Consider the following 19479-nt stretch of genomic DNA (forward strand, 5'->3'; position numbering starts at 1 on the left):
CATCACTTCATTCTCTCCCATTTCCTCCCTCCCCTTGCCTACTCTCGAATTACACAGTTCCATTTGTATATAATGTGAACTGGATATAATGTCTGCATTTGGTCACCTCTTTTCCCACTATTCTTGTGCCTCTCCCTTTGCCTATTTCTTCATACATGCTTCCATTTTCTGGTGTTGGTGTTGATAAACAGCACGTTGTTTGTTCAGGGAAGTTCTACCTCTGGGTTCCTGAGTGTACCCTCCTGTAGTCAATTCGTTAAGTTTAAATTCTAGTCCTATTTGCTGGTTATAATACCATGAATATTTTTTCAGGACATTCCATTCCATTAATTTACTCTTTGAGCAAATAGTCATGGTAACACAGGCTATAATGCCCAGTGACTATGCAGCACGGATATAAATATGCAGCTTTCGTTCTCTTTCATAGAGGTTGAAATACAACAGACAAATAACCTGATAGGAAAGTTTTTAAATGCTCAGGTGGAGGATAGAGCACTCCAAATTGACCTGGGTATATCAGGCACAACATGGAACAGGAAGAAAAATTTCAGGTGAGTGTTGAAGGGTAGAAAAGGGTAAAAGCAATGTGAAGGATAGTGGGAAAGGGAGGAAAAATTGTTTCGTCCCAAGGGAGCAGCATACATGAACACTTGCAGGAGTGGAAGAAATAAGATTTGCATTCAGGTCCAGATGACTTAGATGATGAAAGAAAGCATGAAGAGAATTAGAGGCAGACACAGAGTGTGGGGCACGCCCGCATGGACGCCATGCATCATTATGAGGCTGTTCTAGCTGGCCCATCTCTTCTCCAGCCCTGGGGCCACGTGGCTGCTAGCCCCGCCTGCCTTCTCTGGGTCCAGAACCAGAAAGGCGGCTCTAATCAGCCCCGCCTCCCACCTCAGACCAGGTGTGCGCCAAGATGGCCAAGGTGATGAACCCAGAGGTGGTCCTGGGGACCGTGATGTAGATGTAGGCCGCCCCTTAGGGCGGTCCCTCAGAGCTCTACCCTGATGGACAGCTCAGGCATCAAATTCCAGTCCCTACCTAGGTGCACATACCCCTCCCTTTCCACCGCCCTCTGACCCATGTAAAAGAACAGCTCATTTTCTCAATAAAGGAGTCTTAGTGCTGACTGGCTCCCGGGCTGTCTGTGTGTCCTTCGTAGAGAGGGGGGCTGGGTGGCAGCCTGTCAGCCCTCTTTTCCTCTTCTTGGCCCATCCTGGTGGGTCGTTGTTTCCCGTCTGTCCTGCAGGACAGGAGAGTCCGGGAGGCTAAAAACCCCAGACAACAGAGGGGGACTGGAACCTAGCATGAAGTTGAATGACATTATACTGGCCGTTTTTGTTTGACCTTTTTCTTTAGTAAGTGTGGGGTATGTTCCCTGTAATGACTCAGAAAATCTGATTCCACAACATTCGAAGGCAACAGTGTTGAAGGAAGCATTGCTAGAGATAGTAAAGTAAATTTGCACTCAGTCACTATTCTAGGCAAGAGCTGGTAGGGGCTGCTGGCATGTGGTAATGGAATATGGTAAATAAAAATGCTGTGAGCAGAATAGCTTTGAGATGATGTAACAGGTAAATCTTGTCATGTTGGGATAAAACGTGGAGGAAGAAAAGGAGGTAGGCTGTGATTGGATCTTCAACAACAGCCAGTTTCTCCTTCATGTAGTGGATAATGTCAAAGAAGCAGATAGGATACAATGCTCAAATGTGGACATGTTAGATTTTATATTCTTTTTTTTCTTCAAATTTTTATTATCAAACTGATGTACAGAGAGGTTACAGTTTCATACATTAGGCACTGGATACATTTCTTGTACAGTTTGTTACCTTGTCCCTCATACCCCCCTCCCTCCTCCCCCTTTCCCTTCCCCCCACCCACAGAGGTGTTCAGTTCACTTACAACAAACAGTTTTGCAAGTATTGCTTTTGTAGTTGTTTGTCTTTTTTTACCCTGTGTCTCTAAAATTTGGTATTCCTTTTCAATTTCCTACTTCCAATACCAGTATACACGGTTTCCAATAAACTCAGATAAGATTACAGAGATAGTGTAGGTACAACCACAGGAAGGTGATACAAGAACATCATCAATAATAGAAGCTACAGATACACATAGGATGTTGAAAGTAGTTACAACTGTTTCCATAACATGGAGTTCATTTCACTTAGCATCATCTTATGTGTTCATAAGGGTATAGCTATTGGGCCTTGTGATGCTCTGCTATGACTTGCCTAAACCTGTACTAATTATTCCCAATAAGGGAGACCATAGAGTCCATGTTTCCATCTTCCTTCCTTCCTTCCTTTTCTTCCTTCCTTCCTTTCTTTCTTTCTGGAGAACCATGCATGTGACTCACCTCCTAATGAAGCACTGGCTATTTAAGCCTGTTTACTGACAGGGTCTCCTGAGAGTGAAGAGGAGTGGGAAGTACTCTGTACCCCACTTAACTTTGCATTATCTTTTCTCTTCTCTCTCTGTTACTATTCAATGAAGTAGTCAGAAGTACTTTTAAAACACTGTAGTACAGGATTTGAAGTCCCTGTTGAAAAGCCTTTGTTGTGGTCTGTTTATGAAAGTGCATCAATTAGTTCAAAGTTTTCCTAACCGAGTATGAAATATGTAGAAGACAATGTGCTCGTATAAGTCCATTATTTAGGCACTTTGCAGAGCAGAAAGTCTATTATTTGTATAAAAAGAAAGAAAGAAAAAAATGTCATTCAGAATCTTTTTTTTCTTTTCCTTTTTTTTGCCAGTCCTGGGCCTTGGACTCAGGGCCTGGGAACTGTCCCTGGCTTGTTTTTGCTCAAGGCTAGCATTCTATCTCTTGAGCCACAGTGCCACTTCCGGCTTTTTCTGTTTTTATGGTGCCGAGGAATCGAACCCAGGACTTCCTGCATGCTAGGCAAGCACTCTACCGCGAAGCCACATTCCCAGCCCCTCAGAAACTTTTTTTTTCAGAAACTTTTTAAATGAATACTTTCATTATTATTTTTGCTTACTTAGAGAACAACTAGCCTATACATTTTTAAAACTATTTTAAGGAATATCGAATCCCAACTTTCAGAATGACACTTCTATCTTAATCTCTGTGCTTATCATCTCTACTTGAAACAGGAATGATCTGAGTATACTTACACATATGGGTTTTATATGTGTACATATGCATATATGTTAATGCTACAAATCAAGTTAGTCTACTCTTTGCATATATTTATGTATCCTCATTTAGTAAAATGAGTCTGATCTGAAAGCTGCCTTTTCTATGTGATATTGTTAATCAGTAGCACCGACGGTATGAAGTCACACCTTCCTCCAGTGTCCTTCCGGGTGGTAGCCACCCTGTATTACAGTCTTTTTAGATGTTGCAAAATCTTGAATAAGACTTTATGAAGACTCTATAGTGGGTGATGAAGCATTATTATCACTAATTTCCAACTCTATATAAGAAAAATAAAACTACAAGTAAGTTTTCCACATTGTTAAGAAGCAGTAGAGCCATCGAGACTAGCTTCTCTCGTCCCAGCATTCCACCAGAGGCCACTGTGTTTGAACTTTCAGCTTCCATCCCACATAATCCCAATTCAGTAATGTTACGGTGTAGCTGGCAACAGTGATGTCTTCTCTCCTTTGCAAAGATGCAGATCGTTTTGAAGATTGGTAAGGAGCTGTGTGACTTGGCATAGCCCAGGGTGTAGCTTCATCAGCCTCCAATCTGTTCAGTAATTCTGTTTAAAATTTGTTTAGCATAGGACAGAATTCCCGAGGAAACCACACAACTTGATCAGCTAGTATTTTTCTGCTCTAATGGCTGTATACATTTTCCTGTACAACTTAGCCATTTGTTTCTCTTTCTAAGTTGCTATCTCTGTCTTTTAATTAAGTGGCATTTGACTACACCACTTGCTGTGTTTGGTATACAACTTTGTTTATACTGTACTTGTATAGTAGGTTTTAAAATTGTACCAACATTTTTGTAATGACATCTTAGATATTTTTCATAAGATCCCCTGAGGCTGACAATCTGTACAGTAAAACAACCCGTAGATGTTCTAACTGTACCTCATAGGCTTCTGCAGCGAGTCTCTTCCCAAAAGGAGTAAAAAATGTGTAAGGCGTCTTAAGGAATTTGGTTGATAGAATAAGAAAATGAAATGAACAGTTTTCTAATTTCTGTACTCTTCTTTCCCTTCCCCCTTTCTTTTTCCTCCCCATCCTCTTCTCTTCCCATCCACCCTTTCCTCTCCTCTACCCTACCTTACCATAGCTCATCTTCCCCACACCATATTCTTTCCATTTCCCTCTCCTTCCTGTCTTCTTTTTCTCTACTGCAAGATTCCACAATCATTCATAAATTAAACATTTATGTGGAAGTTATTGGTGTCTCAATCTCCTTCCTACAAAGTTTATGAGACATTTATTCAACAGAACTCTATAATGAGAAATCATAGGTGTGAACTCTTTCCATTTAAGTAAAATCAGTATTTCTCATAGTGCTAAAAACGATACTATTTACCGGCCAATCTGTAGACTATTGTTTAACAATTTAAAAAGGTTTTGATTGATGTTGTTGGATGAATAGATTACAATATCTGATCATGTTGTACTTATCACTAAAGTATGATTTCAGTCTGTGGTGTGGCGATTGAGATGATTTTGTCAAGAAAATAAGATTATCAGAAAAAAAAATCAACCTGTAGGAACACAACTAAATAAAGTGCTAACAATTATTGAAGCTGTTGTCATCATTTTTCTTTGGGTAACATATACTCTACTCTCTTTTATGTTCTCCTTATATGTTAAATGGAATTTTCTTGATTTTTTGCTTTAGGTAAATGCCAACTGTGGATAAGTATTATGGAATCCAATGGATTTATTTGTAGAAATGTTCTAGGCCATGTACTCTTGCTTTGCCAATTTGTTTTATTCTGAGGGCATACAGTGATGTTTTGAAGAATAGGAAAAAGTAGAGGCAGGAAAAAGACAAGACAAAGCAAAAAACAGTGCATGCAAAAATTACAAATCTCATATCCTTATCAGGATTCAAGATGCCTGCTAGAATAAATGACATCTTGCAATGGACACAGATAGCTGTTTTTCTTCCAAGGAAGTAGATAGGGGGTGCATTCCACTGGACACCACACAGCCAGTGGATCTGATCTTCAGTTTGGAAAGCTATTATGAGGATATCCCAAATTCTGAGCTAGAAAGAGATGAAACTATTCCATTGTAATAAGATGTGTATATAAATTATGTAATACTAGAATGATAAGAGGCCAGTTCAAGGTGTAAGCCGTTTGTTTGTGGCCTCATGCTCGTGTGTGTGTGTGTGTGTGTGTGTGTGTGTATGCCCATGTGCATCTGTACAAAGATCCCATGGCTGTGCTGTTAAATCTCTGTTATAAATAAAGAAATGCTGATTCTGCCTGTAAATCTTGATTTCTAATGAGAAGTGACACAGAGTGAAGGATACAGAGAGTCTGAGGACCATGGAGATAGAGTTTTGGGAGCTGCCAGCTGATTCGGAGTGCAGCCAAAAGAGCAAGGAGAGGTCAGAGATTAAAAACCTGAAAATACAGTTAGTCTAAATCCACCTGTAATGGTTGAACTTTTTTGATACAGAAAAGCAAAAGCTCCAGTTCTTTTAGATCATTGCTTGTGAGAGGAGGTGAGTCGGGGAGGGATGGGACACAACCAGAGCGATCGAGTGGGTAGAAATACCGTACCCTGTCATTGGAAAGTCTCAGATCCCAGCCTGTCAAACTATTGTGTGACATTTGGAATGATGAAATCATAGCATTCTTATGTAAAAATTTAGAGCAACCATGCCCGCTGCAGAAGAATTTCACTAGATGACTTTAAAGCTCTTTCAGTCTCACATATAGTGACACTCAGTCAATATTAGCTGTGACTATTATTACTGAATAAAAGAGATGCCAACAACATGGGAAACAGAATGGATAAAGGTTGAGGTTGATAAAAAGGAACAGGAAAGGACACTTCTTATCAGTAGCACTGGCTTTTCAAGTTAGATTGGATTGAGCTTGCACAGACATTTGGCATTATTTTTCTGTTATTAGAACTGCCCATTTCACATAGTATTACAAATCCAGGGTCAAGTAGCTCAATGAATAATCTTTTTTCTCATGTCTGATATATTCCCATGTGTGCCCATTGAGGTTTATTTTTTAAATCATCAAATGGTGCAAAAATGGTTTAGCTAGTATTTTTTGTTCCTTCATAGCAAAAGATGTTTAAGCAAATGGAAATAGCAATTGTAATTGCAATGCACCCACCCCAAATCATAGCCTCAGGCAACATTTTTCTGTGTTAGTACTTTTCTGTAGCACTCTCTACCAGGAAATCATTATCCTCATCACACTGCTGCAAGGAGTTTTGAGTAGTTTGAATCGAAATCGGATAATACATCTGAACCATGTATCTCTAATGTGACAGAGTGGCATACAGAGAAAATAGACAGCATTGTAAATTCCCAACAATGAAAGAGCCAAATGGGCTTTCTTAGTGTGTGACCCCAATTGGAATTGTGCGGATAAATTACAAGAATATACATAACATGCCCTGTTAAGTAAGGCTACTGGTCCTGAGAATTGTATGTTTTGGGCCCCATATTATATTGACAAAGCCTTTCAAGATACTTTGTGTATTTTCTTGACATACATTTTTAAATCATAAGCTAATTTCTTCTGTAGAGGGATTTTTTAAAAGTATATATCGGTATACATAAGTAAAAAAAAATCCTCATCTCTCCAAATGCCCACAAATAAATATTTTAATATCTTGCTTTGATAAAGCCATTTGTAAGCAGTCATTGTGACTTAGGGAAGGAGAATCTTAGAAAAATAGATGTTTGTGGTTCTCTGACAGTGGAGTATTCTGTATGTATTTTAGAATGTCCCTGGTTGTACCAGGATGTAAGAATTCCACGCATTCTATCATTTTAGAAATTATTAAAATGAAGTCTATCTCGGACTGGGTCTAGTGGCAAGAGTGCTTGCCTCGTATACATGAAGCCCTAGGTTTGATTCCTCAGCACCACATATACGGAAAAGGCCAGAAGTGGTGCTGTGGCTCAAGTGGCAGAGTGCTAGCCTTGAGCAAAAACGAAGCCAGGGACAGTGCTCAGGCCCTGAGTTCAAGCCCCAAGACTAGCAAAAAATAAAATAAAATAAAATGAAGTCTATCTCATGAACTGAAAACTCACCCATGCCTCATGCTGGTCCTTGATTTACTTTGTAAATCATTTACTGACTCCATATTTATTGACTAGATGAATGATTATAGCTCACTTGCGATCATGTGCTGAATAGTCTCAGATGGTCCAACATTAGAAAACATAGGTATCTCCTCCTGTCCCTGGATGCTCATTCTGTGTCTTTTTGAGAGGAGTTGATTTCACTATTACTAGGATTCTCTCCAGTGATTGCTGAAGACTTTATCTAATGCATCTTAGACCTTGATTGGATTAATGGATGACAGAGTAGGGTTCTAATATTTGCTAGTCATTTCAAAAAAGGACATCGAGTATACTACAATGAAATAAACGCGGCTGTTAAGAGATTGGAGAGCCTATTAACTTCAGTGTCTGACAGAACATCATCACTTTGAAAGCTAAACAAACCTGGGCAAAACTCAGTCATAATCCATCAAGAACATTATTCACCCTCTCTCAGGCTGTTCCTCCATATTTTGGCATGACCACCTTTCCCTGGGTGGGACTGTGATGGTCAGAAAACATTTGCAAAGACAGAAAACCCCTAACCATTCTCTCCAAGGAAAATCAGAGATGCCTTTCCAGGCACCCTTATGAGGAAGCCACGTTGGTGTGTCAGCCTACTGATTAAGTATTAGGATAGTTTCTGTCCGTTCTTTCTGTGCTACTATCTACTCCCATCCGATGTTTATCCCATTTGCTTTAGAAAAATTCATAAGATTTGTTTATATAAACTTCAATAGTTAGGTCATTCGATGCTGGGATCCAAATTGTTAGAAAGCAAGTAAACAAGAATGTGAAGATGGTAGAGGTGCAGAAATAAGGGCTCAAGGGGAAGATTTTGAATTTTGTCTTCACTTATTTCCCTATGCTTATTGTTAGTATTATTCCTACTTTATTCTGTCCTGGGGTTTGAACTCAAGGCCTGGGCATTGAACCTTAGTCAGTGTGTGCTCAAGACTAGTGTTCTACCATTTGATCCACAGTGCCACTTCTGGCTTTTTTGGAGTTGTTTATTGGAGATAAGTCTAAGACGCTCACAGACTTTTCTGTCCTGGCTGGCTTTGCACCACAATCCTCACATCTCAGCCTCCTGAGTAGTTAAGGTGTGAGCCACTGGCACAAAGCTTCTCTATGTCATTTGCTTGGAGGATATAGTATCTTTTGGTATTTTAGGTCAACTGAGTCAGATCACGGTCGTATCTATCCTCACACCTGCTGTGTTTTAGATGAAATAATTAAATATCCCACTGAAAATCCTGTCACGTGAAGCAGGTTCATTTATTTTTTTATTTAGGAAATATAAGTCTTGGTTGGAATTATGTTCTGTAAAATTTAAAGTATGCTTTTCAAAATTTGCATGTGTTCAGCAAATGGTAGCCCCAATTTTTCTGCCCAAGTTTTCTTTCTTTTTTTTTTTTATCGTATCGATAATCCCAAGTCTCTTCTGCCTTTGAAAGTAGCATCAGTAAAATGGAAAACATCTTCTTCCCAGAGCTTCTATGTCCTTTTTTCTCGTTAGGCCAGTGGTGCTTTCTTAAGGTGTAATACAGTTTGACCCCCCCCCCAAAAAAAAAGGTTTGACAAATGAAATAAAACCTGTCCTATACACACGTGTTCTTGGATTATTGTGTATTGGCCTCTGAGAAGCCTCCTGCGTGAGTGACCATACAGTGTCACTGTGGAGCGCAGAACTGAGGAGGAAGGCATGCAGGTAGACTTCCTGGGTTCACTGAGCTAAGACAAGTTTACTTTTTGTGCTTCCAGAAGGGAAACCCCGCTGTAACGTGCCCCCCGCCCATTTTGTGGGCCAGTTCATTCACAGTGTGAACTTGCTTTACAACAGAACATTTGGGAAGCATGGAACATGCAGAAGACATCGGGTGGCTACTGAATGACAAGCGGGCTCTCTATTGGGGTCATGACTTTTATGAATCTTGTCTCTTTCAGCGGTTGCTTCTCACCCACCATCTCCTACCCGGTTATGTAAATGTTACTCTGGGGTGCTGTCCACAGAATGAGAGGGTGTGGCATGGGGCCCGTGAGCACGAGTGTGCAGAGCAGCTCTGCCACCGGTAAGTAAGTGTGTGAGACCGGGCATTCATGATCCCAGAAAGCTCGCTTGGAAACAGGGCTTTTCCTGTGGCCACGGAGTGGGAAAATTATTGAAATAAATACCCATGGTGGAGAAAAAGAGAAGTGGGAATAAATTAGGCAGGCCAGCGTATGACACGAGGAGCTCGGGAGGAGGGTAGAGCCTTCAGACCCTTTTATGAAGATCTTCCTAATAAGCCTATTTGTTGCTTGTCCCGGTAGACTCATTGTACTGCCTCTTGGGCTTTTTCCTTTTCTATTTGCTAGCTCAGTGTTTTCTCCAGCAGTGGGTTTGCTCGTGTCTTTTCCTGCAAACTAGCACCTGCCACATTGCACTGGACATATTACCTTTCTATTACAATCAGCTAGATACTTCCAAGTAGCTCAGACTTCCCCAAACATAGACTCTTAAGAGCACATGTCCACTGTGTTCATCATTACTGTTTCGTTTTCCTAATACATGAGACCATTCGATGCAGACCACTGAAAATTATTGTCAATACACTAGGCTGTTTTCGTATGCCATGGGTGTGAATGACCTCTCAAAGGGTGAGGCATGAACTATCCAAGCAAGTCTTAAAAATGTTCTTGGGGATTCGTTTCCCCACATGCTGTCCTCCACTGGGTTGAGTATGTTCTCTAACATTATGGTGGGAAAATAGTGCTACAGGTTTGCTGCAGACAAGTCTTCAAAATAGTCTTCATAGAAGGGTTTGATCCGTTGGTCCAGTAGTTCCCAGTGATCTGAGAAAAAGGGTCAACTGTTCTCTTGTTGTTGAAGTGTTTTTGCATGTTGATTTGATTTTTAATAACAATACATTCTGTTGTGACTTCCTAACAATTTTGTAAAATGAAATGGAACTGAATTTCTAAATGATCTCCATTATTTTCATTGCGACATTGGATTCTTGTGAAATTACTTGGTTCTGTGAAATTACTGGAATAGTTGCTAATGTGCCTCAGTCTTTAACTCTATTTGGAAAATCGGACCCCTTTCTCAGTCAATGACTTCAGTGGGCATTGCTCCGTCTTCATGATGAGTGCTGTCTCACTAACCAAGCCCCTGTTTTTTAAAAAATGCCATGACTTTTCTGAGGAAGAATGAGTAGCTTTTCCAGGGGCTTCCCCTTACCCGCTTCTGTTTATTTGTTGCATTCCCAGCTCAGTGATTAGGTTGCTGTCCTACCTGTAAGCCATCAGGAGAGCATGTGGTCTGTTGACTACTGGAGTAATGTTGAGGTCCTGTTTAGTTGTCAGGACAAGGTCTTGGCTTTAGGGTGATTTCTCAGTGATGTGGAAGTTTTAGATCTGAATTGGTAATAGCACTTAGAGATAATATAAGGTCACTACTGTGGAGTTTTCTGCAAAGGAAATGAGAGACAGAGAGAGGGGAGAGAGGGAGGAATGGAGAGAGACAGAGATCCTCTGAGTTGTTGCTTGATCTGTGGTTTAAAAAAAAAGCAGTGGTTTTGAATGTTTAGCTCCTAGTTATCACATCATAGGCACAGATGTACACACTTTTTGAACAAAAGCAAAATGTCTTTCTCTAAGGAACATGGTAATCGACTGTGGCAATATATGCAAGCTTATAAATTTGAATAAAAAGTTTCATTTTTACATATTTTCTTCCAAAGACATTCGTTCATGTTATCCTTCCTTTTAGCTTTCAAGCCAAAGTGTGCGTGTGCAGATATGGGCCCGTATCAGATGAATAATCTGAGATCTAAGAATGAATAAGACATTACAGATGGAGGAGAGAAGAGATTCAATATCATACCCAGAGCTCCTTCATTTGGCCTTGAGGTGATGACATTCCACCAAGAAAATAAGTGAGGACCCAAGATTGAATGTTTATTACAGCTGAATAAGTTTGAGAATAAAAACAATCTGAGTTATCCTGTCCTTTTATTTGTGGTTGGTTAAATAAAGAAATGAGATATGCTTAGCAAGTTTAATATCACCTATGCATTTCCTAAATTATACCTTTTATTACTCTATGTATAGTAATTAATATCTAAACCTCTTAAACCAAACATCTTAATCAAAGATGCGTCACAGGTAAATTGTGTTCCATTATCCTAGACCATAATGATAATTATAAATTAGCAATACTTCAACCAGAAAGAAATGACTCAGACCCTTGTTTTCCTTTGCAATATTTCTTCAGCAGCTTGATAATTACAAGTTATCTAGTGGCATGTGGAAAATATTTATTGGAAGACGTAATGAGAAAAGAGATCTTGTAGGTAATGTGTGTACTTAAGAAGTATCATTTGTTTCTACAGTTTATATTTATGACTTTAACCTTGTAATAATCTGACATATGCCTTCTACATTTATTATTTTAAACTTGCAATAATATGGAATATACTCTTAACTTTAAAAATAAGGACTCTATAGTAGGTAAATTAAGATTAGAATGTTCATTGTGAATATCCTTTTTGATATAAATCACTCCCCAGTTGATAATCATACTGTGTAGATGATGACATCTACTTTGTTTTATTTTTAAGATGCAAAGGGATTTCACTGTGATAGTCTCATGCATGCTCACAGTATACAATGAACAAGTTCACTTGCTCTATTTCATATGCCTTCCTCCCTTCTCCATTCCCCACAAACTCTTCTGTTAGTTTTATTACATTTCAGTACTCTTAACCCTCCCCCTTACCGTGAGGCCCCTCTCTCAGTCTCTCATTTACACTCCTGTCACCTAAAATGCTGGTGCCACATCATCATCATCATCATCATTGCCCTCATCAATCATTTCATATCTCCTTATACAAATGAGCAAGAGCAAATAGCATTGACCTTGTAAGCTTGACTTAAATCAACATGATGATCTCCAGTTCCATTCATTTCCTTATACATTATGTAATTTTATTTTTTTCCCTTTGGCTGAGTAATATTTTATGGGAGCATGTGACTGTTTGCAGGGGAATTTTTTTAATCCATTCATTACTTGTTGGGTACCCTGTCCAGCAACAAAGTTTGGCTATTGTGGGTAAAGTTGTAGTAAACATAGGTATGCAGATATCAGGGTTGTACATTGATTTGCACTCCAAGGAATATTTTCCCCTTTAGTTTTAACTTTAGTTTATTTGTTTCTGTTGGTTCCTATGTTTGAACTCAGAGCCTTACTTTCTTTCCCTGCTTGCTTTCTACTAGAATGTACTCAACCACTGACCCAGGCCTCCAAATTGGCATTTTGCTGTTTAAATTAAGATGGAGTCTTGTTGGCTTTCATTAGTTTACAAAATCGAAGTCACTTTGGTGTTCCTCATATTTATATATACACAATTATAAAATAATGACCTTCTTTTGGGTGCTGGTGGCTCACACCTGTAATCCTGTTTAGGAGGCTGATATTTGAGGATTTTCTAGCATGGGTAGGAAAATCTATGAGATTCTTATTTCAAGTCAACACAAGAAAAGTGGAAATCAGGATGTGGTTCAAAGTGGTAGGGCACTAGCTTTAAGCAGAAGCGTTGTGACTAACCCACAAAAAAAATTACCCTCTGAGTTTATAGAAAATTTGTATGTCCCTCTGTGATTGTTTTTCTGTCTTATCAGTAAGGAGAATCAACTAAGAATTCTGTATCAAATATTGTGCTTACTTGAAAAAAAGTTTAATGTAATGAAAATATTTACTTGGGATACACAACACATGCTTTGAAAGTCATCAAATGAAAGTGAATTTTATGTGATGATTAATGAATTGTCCAAGTTTTAAATGAATATTTAGACTATCCTCAGGATCGTGCTTTAAAAGGATGTTTGGATGTGAAATACACATAACATTTAATGTTCTGTTCTGCCTTAAATAGGGTATGGATAGTTTTAATTTTATTCGTCTTATTTGTTTATTCCTTTACCTTTATTATAGGGGTAAAAAGTAGTTTTTCTAGACTTGGGTTTCCACTTTGGAACCTATAATGTCTAGGTATTTACAAAGTGTGTGTGTGTGTGTGTGTGTGTGTGTAGCTACACGGACATATGTGAAATGAAGTACCTCATTTGCTATTTCCAAATTATAGCACTTTTCTTTAGAGGATTCATTTTCAGCCAGAAGAGACAGCAGTTCTTCATTAGCAGTATGGATTTCCTACACCAACAAAGATTAGTCTAACTCACATAGTCCCAGATTTTGAATGTCTGAAACTGTCTGATAATTCGGAATCCATCTTACTGCTCTAAAGTTGGTTATTGCTTTTAGCCACAGATGCTTACAGTAACCTTGCAAGGACACAGAGTTTAGGCTCCAAGTAATTTTCTGCTTGTGAATTTTTGGCAGTGATTACAACACTATTGATGGTACCAGGTGGAGGGGAAAAAATCAGTGATAGGACATATTGCAAACTGCAAGACTCTTGAAAAAGTATATATGAAGTCTGTATGGGTATGTATGTACATCCATATGTATGTAAATACGTATGTATTAAAAAAAAAGGAAAGTAATAGCATGGAATCCTCTGAATAGAGAACAAAATAGCAAGAGTTTACCTTTAATCTCTTACACTGTCAGTAATTGGAAACAACTAACAATGCCACAGCAGAAAATACAGAATCAGGGGACAGGTGAAGTTCAGTTGTTGGTGTCTCTGGGACCCCTTTTCCCCCTATCTCCTGTGGGAAATACCTGAATCCCAAACTATGAAAGAGCACTCGGCTTTGTCTCCCGCCCGCAGAAGGCAAAGCGCGCTCTTGTGGATCGCGTTCAGCCGAGAAGAGAGTTGCCGAAAACCTCCCCGCATGTCCCCTCTCACGTGTCAGAGGTCGGCGCAGCAAGGAAGGCTCCGGGGAGACAGTCTGAGGTTTGAACTGGTCTAGCCCGCCCAGGGGGCGGGCAGAAGAATTTATTACAGGGACAAAGGCGGAAGGGGAGGGACTTGGGGTGACTAGCTAATTGGCTGAACTGGGCTGCCCATCAGGTGATGTCATGAAACTTCCTCTGTGGGCGGAGACCACAATCCCCCAAGGGCCAGGCCTCCGCTATTAGACATGTGGCCAAACGGAGAGAGGCGGGGACCTTGCTTCTCTTCCGGTTAAGGCCGGAAGGTGGGAGGGGTTCCCTCCCACACTGCTCCAGGGCTGGGGGAAGGGCAGCGTGAATCCCCAACATTCAGTCACTGCTAAATATTCTGAGAAACAATGGACAGCCTCCCTCCCGACCCTACCACAGGTATTCCTACTGTGTCCGTGGTCACCTGCGTGACACCCAGTCATCCCGGGCTGTTGCCCAGCTGGCACAGAAACTGCTCCATCAGGACAGAGACAAGGCAGGAGCGTTGAGAGTCTGTGAGTAGAAGGCTAAAAGCAGCTGACTTATGTTTGTTATCCACCTTTGTCTCAGGACTCAAGTGTTTCGATTTATGTTGCTGGACATGGTGCAGCTTTTTGTTATGTAATGGCAAGCAAAGACTCTTCTGGAATGTTCTAAAGAATGTGGATAGATACCATGAAGAAGGACTGAGCTAGCTTCAGAGGGTGCAGAGATGGAGCTTTGTTCCCAGCCCCCTTCTTTCCGCCGTTCACCTTTGCAGTGACTCAAAGTCCTTGCCTGAAGGCCTTGCTCACACAAGGCAGCCACTTCTGCCACCATGATACTTAGTACTTCCTCTACCTCATTCTCTTCCTCTATTAAGGGGATTCATGACCACACTCCTGAAATTTAAAGGATAGAGTGAACATGAAATAAACTCGGAAGTTCTTGATAATTCAACAGTAAAGATTTGCAAGTTTTAAGGTCCTAAATTAAGAGGCACACGTGTGTTTGTTTGTTGTTGTTGTTTTGTTGCCAGTCCTGGGGCTTGAACTCAGGACCTGAGCACCGTCCCTGGCTTCTTTTTGCTCATGGCTAGTACTCTGCCACTGAGCCACAGCGCCACTTCTGGCCTTTTCTATATATGTCATGCTGAGGACTCGAACCCACAGTTTCATGTATATGAGGCAAGCACTCCTGCCACTAGGTCATATTCCCAGCCCCCACACACGTGTGTTTGTAATCCTGAGAGTGACTCACAAAAATCGAGACCAACACCATAGCCACAGACTCCACCTGCACCCTTGTGTGTTAGCCACATGCCAAAAGTGCTCATTACCGAGTGCTGAAAACAAAACTCAGTCACAAGGTATGCCTGGGAAACAAAGGGTAAGTCAGGTATTCAAGTCCCCAAAGCAGTACCTAGGCCCAGCTCTCCGAGCAGGGTGCACAATCTCTTACAGAGAAGCATGGGGAAAAATTTTAAACCCTCTTCCACCCTCATGGTGAGATGAGAATGCTCTGTGCACACATTCATAAGGAGCTTTCTCTCTTTTTTTTTTTTTTTGCCAGTCCTGGGGCCTGAACTCAGGGCCTGAGCACTGCCCCTGGCTTATTTTTGCTCAGGGATAGCACTCTACCACTTGAACCACAGCCCCATTTCCGGCTTTCTCTACATGTTATGTGGTGCTGAGGAATCAAACCCAGGGCTTCATGTATACGAGGCAAGCACTTTACCACTAGGCCACATTCCCAGCCCCCAGGAGCTTTCTCTTTTTAATACTTTTAGTACCTTGTCTTTTTTGAAGAGAGCAAACAGACCTCTGTAGGTCAGTGGAAAGCCCAGGAATTTGGAAAAAAATGAGTTTTTAACATTCATGTTAACCAAAGTCCAGGATGATGGCCTTTAGAGAGGATGAAAGATTGTTGAAATGACGGATTGACTAGCGTGTTTCTTGGGTTATGTAGTTCAGGAAAATGTGTAATTATTTCTGAGTTCCCTATGGCTCTTCTGTTCAACATAATGTTCTGACATGCAGCGGGAGAGTTCCAGATAGGAAATGCAAATCCGGAGGTGCTGGCCGGTTGCGGAGACTGGGGTTAATCATGCAAATCGAATGCAGTTCTTGGTATTTCAAGAAAGGGTTTCATTGAAGTCCCATGCACGTATTCATTTAAAATTCCTACTTTAGACAGCAGTGTTGTTTCAGGGTTTGTTTTTTTTTTTTCAGCCTCAAAATTTAAAATACAGAACAGAACGAATAGACAGGTTTTAAGAATGGACATCCATCCACATTGGTTAATTACAGAAAGGAGTGTAAGGGGTCTGGTACGGGAGGGAGGCTACAAGGCACTTAAAGAAGGTGAGCTTTGCCTGCCCTGGTGCCTCGAATCTATCATCCCAGCTACTTTGGAGGCTGAGATCTGAGGACCACAGGTCAAAGCCAGCCCCTGCAGGAAAGCAAAAGGCTGCACGCAGAGTTGTGGATCAAGAGTTAAGACGCCAGAATTGAGGGGGAAAAAATCAAATAAACTAAGGAACAGAGCCCCATTTCTGAGTTCAGTACCAAGTATTAGCTCAAAACAAACAAAGAAGAATGCAGGGAATTGATGGTAAATTAAGTATTACAAGAAAACACAATTTATAGTCTATGGAATAACCCTTAGAATGGAATAGAAAAATTTAGTAATTGCACATGTTTACTGAATAGTGGCTTAGTTCAAAGAAGATGGCTAAATCTGGCAAGAGTAGAACAAATCGAAAGTCCCAGGACACCAGTTTTCTGACTTTGGGAAGAATATAAAATACCTTTGGAATTAAGACCATTTACAAGAAGAAATGGAATCATTTTGTTCTCAAGTGCGCAATGACACGTTGTAATCGCCTTTCTGCTTTGCACAATAAGCCTTCAGCTTATCTTTCCAAGAACAATAACAGTTCTTGTAGGCTGCCTGACATCGGAGTTATTTTTACACATGGGCACACGGCTGTCTCTCCTGTAAACTAATCTCCTCTCGCATAAATTTTTCACCAGCTGCACTCCGATGTTGATAAAGGCGATGGTTCCATCAAATACATCTTGTCGGGAGAAGGGGCCAGCTCCATATTCATCATTGATGAGAACACGGGTGACATCCATGCGACCAAGAGGCTGGACCGTGAGGAGCAGGCCTACTACACGCTCAGGGCCCAGGCTCTGGACCGGCTCACCAACAAACCCGTGGAGCCCGAATCCGAGTTTGTCATCAAAATTCAAGATATCAACGACAACGAGCCCAAGTTTTTGGACGGTCCCTACACCGCGGGCGTCCCAGAAATGTCTCCTGTGGGTAAGTCAGATGTGTGAGGCTGTAGTTAATCTTAGGTGGTGTGTCCATGGCCAGTGACCTGGAGAAAGGTTACAGGAACCCATGGGTGACACTCGTCAGTGAGGAAGCAAGAAATTGTGATAAGCATGATAGCAACCGGAACTCCCGCATTCAATGCATGACTTTATTTACGTGGAAAATTAGGACATATGGCTTAAGTATTTCTATCACATGGGTATCTTAAGGATTTGAAGAAGTTAAGTCTGTGTTGCATTTTCCCTGCAACATTTGTTTTCTTCTTAGGAATAATCATTATAATTGTGCCTAAGTTAACACCACACTTCCAGACAGCTTGGTGATGGTCTTTCGTGGATCTTTGTTCATCAGGATTAAGGTTCACTCACCCATGTTTCACTCCATCTTCATCGCACTGGGGCCTGCAGTGCCTGGCAGGGCGGTTCGCCTACCTTTGTGTCAGCTCACATATCCAGAATACATGCGTCATCAGCCATCATTTTGTTATTTTTCCCAAATGAGAATCCAAGAGCGAATTGTGCATAATAATGGTAAAGTAAGTAAGAGAATGGAGAAGGATGTTTTATTGGTAGCTTTTCTGGCATTTCCCCATTACTAGAAAAGTAGCAAGCAATGTGCTCCTTTTATGCACTTTATCCCAAACAGCATAAAGTCTGATGTTTAAATTTCTGGTTTTTCAGATACTTCTAGAATGATTTATGGTCAGTATGTACTTTAAATATGATGATTTCATAAAACAATGAGACAAGAATGGAAGCCAGTTAATTTATATACTTATTTTGGTCTCATCGTTTGTATTGATGGGGAAAAAAGTTTACTTAAAATATTATGAGAAATTATATCAGAACACATAGGAATTTTAGCCAATATTATTTGATTTAAGATAAAAGTTATTTCATTGGTTCAATTATTCAATAACATTTTCCACATGAAATTTCTAAGATGTATATCTGGAAAAGTATGAGAATTGGTGTGTCACATGTATACACCCAACCTGCATGAGGTACTTAATCATATTCATATTATAGTCAGAAAATTGTTAGAAACAGACTAAGACCTTAAAGAACTCATGATATTTTTTTGGCCAGCAGATAAAACTATATGAGTATCCACCTTTATACAATTAGGTGTGCATAAACATATGATCTAAATAAATATCAATATGATACTGAAAAGATTGCATTCAAAATGGAAGTAAAATGAGCAGATCTGAGTCAATGCTGTCCACATTAAATGAGCAGAAATATGTAACATATAATACAGAAACAAGGCAAAGAATTCTTTTTTATGTTGTCATTCTTTCCTCCTTTGGGAAGGGGAGATTAGTAGTTGTATTTCATAGTTTGTCTTTAAATGACTTGGCAGAAATAAATAATAACTAAGGAGATTGGAGAGCCTTTACGTATCCTGCTAAAATTCTTTGCACAATTAATGCAATATTAGTTTCTGTCTGATCTGTGTAAGCGACACAAGGAGGGGGCCCTGACTGACTTTTGGGTTCAGCCTGCTCTTACATCTTGCTTTGCCTTTGGGAGAGCAACAGAAAGTAGAAAAGACTCCTATTCCGAGAATTTCAATTCTTCCAAGTGCTGATTTTGTCCCACCCCAATATAGGCGTCATCATCAATAGTATTTTTGTGGTGGAGGGGAATATTTATATAAACCCTTTATGCAAAGTGCCTTCTTACTGTTAATTATTTATTTATTTAGAGTCAACTTATCCAAACAAAAAAAAAAACTAGAACAACTTTTCAGACGTATCGATTGAAGATAAAAATTAATGTAGAATAGAGCTAACAGGTAGCATTGGTGGTAGCTTGGCAGTTCTGCATTGCTGGCTTTGAAATCAGGTGTTCCTTGACAATTGTCATCTAGGGACTTCAGTGGTCCAAGTGACAGCCACAGACGCTGATGACCCGACCTACGGTAACAGCGCCAGGGTGGTCTACAGTATCCTTCAAGGCCAGCCGTACTTCTCAGTGGAGCCAAAGACAGGTAACGTGCAAGCGTGGACGCCCTTGAACTTGTCTCATTCCTTGGCTTA

The 19479-nt window shown here is 40.3% G+C and overlaps 1 protein-coding gene across 3 annotated transcripts in view; it reads left to right on the forward strand.

Moving 5' to 3' along the window:
• The window catches only part of Cdh7 (cadherin 7), a 92007-nt gene that overhangs the window by 22338 nt on the left and 50190 nt on the right, over positions 1-19479 (forward strand). Inside the window, exons 1-3 of one of the 3 annotated variants that reach the window (XM_048363141.1) lie at positions 13734-13763; positions 17126-17420; positions 19311-19430. In XM_048363141.1, the coding sequence (XP_048219098.1) occupies positions 13734-13763; positions 17126-17420; positions 19311-19430 (445 nt within the window). Of the gene's footprint in view, positions 1-13733; positions 13764-17125; positions 17421-19310; positions 19431-19479 lie in introns of those variants that run through there. The other 2 variants (XM_048363139.1, XM_048363140.1) reach the window with 2 other exon arrangements.

The sequence above is a fragment of the Perognathus longimembris genome, chromosome 15, assembly GCF_023159225.1.
Source record: "Perognathus longimembris pacificus isolate PPM17 chromosome 15, ASM2315922v1, whole genome shotgun sequence".
Lineage (NCBI taxonomy): Eukaryota > Metazoa > Chordata > Mammalia > Rodentia > Heteromyidae > Perognathus > Perognathus longimembris.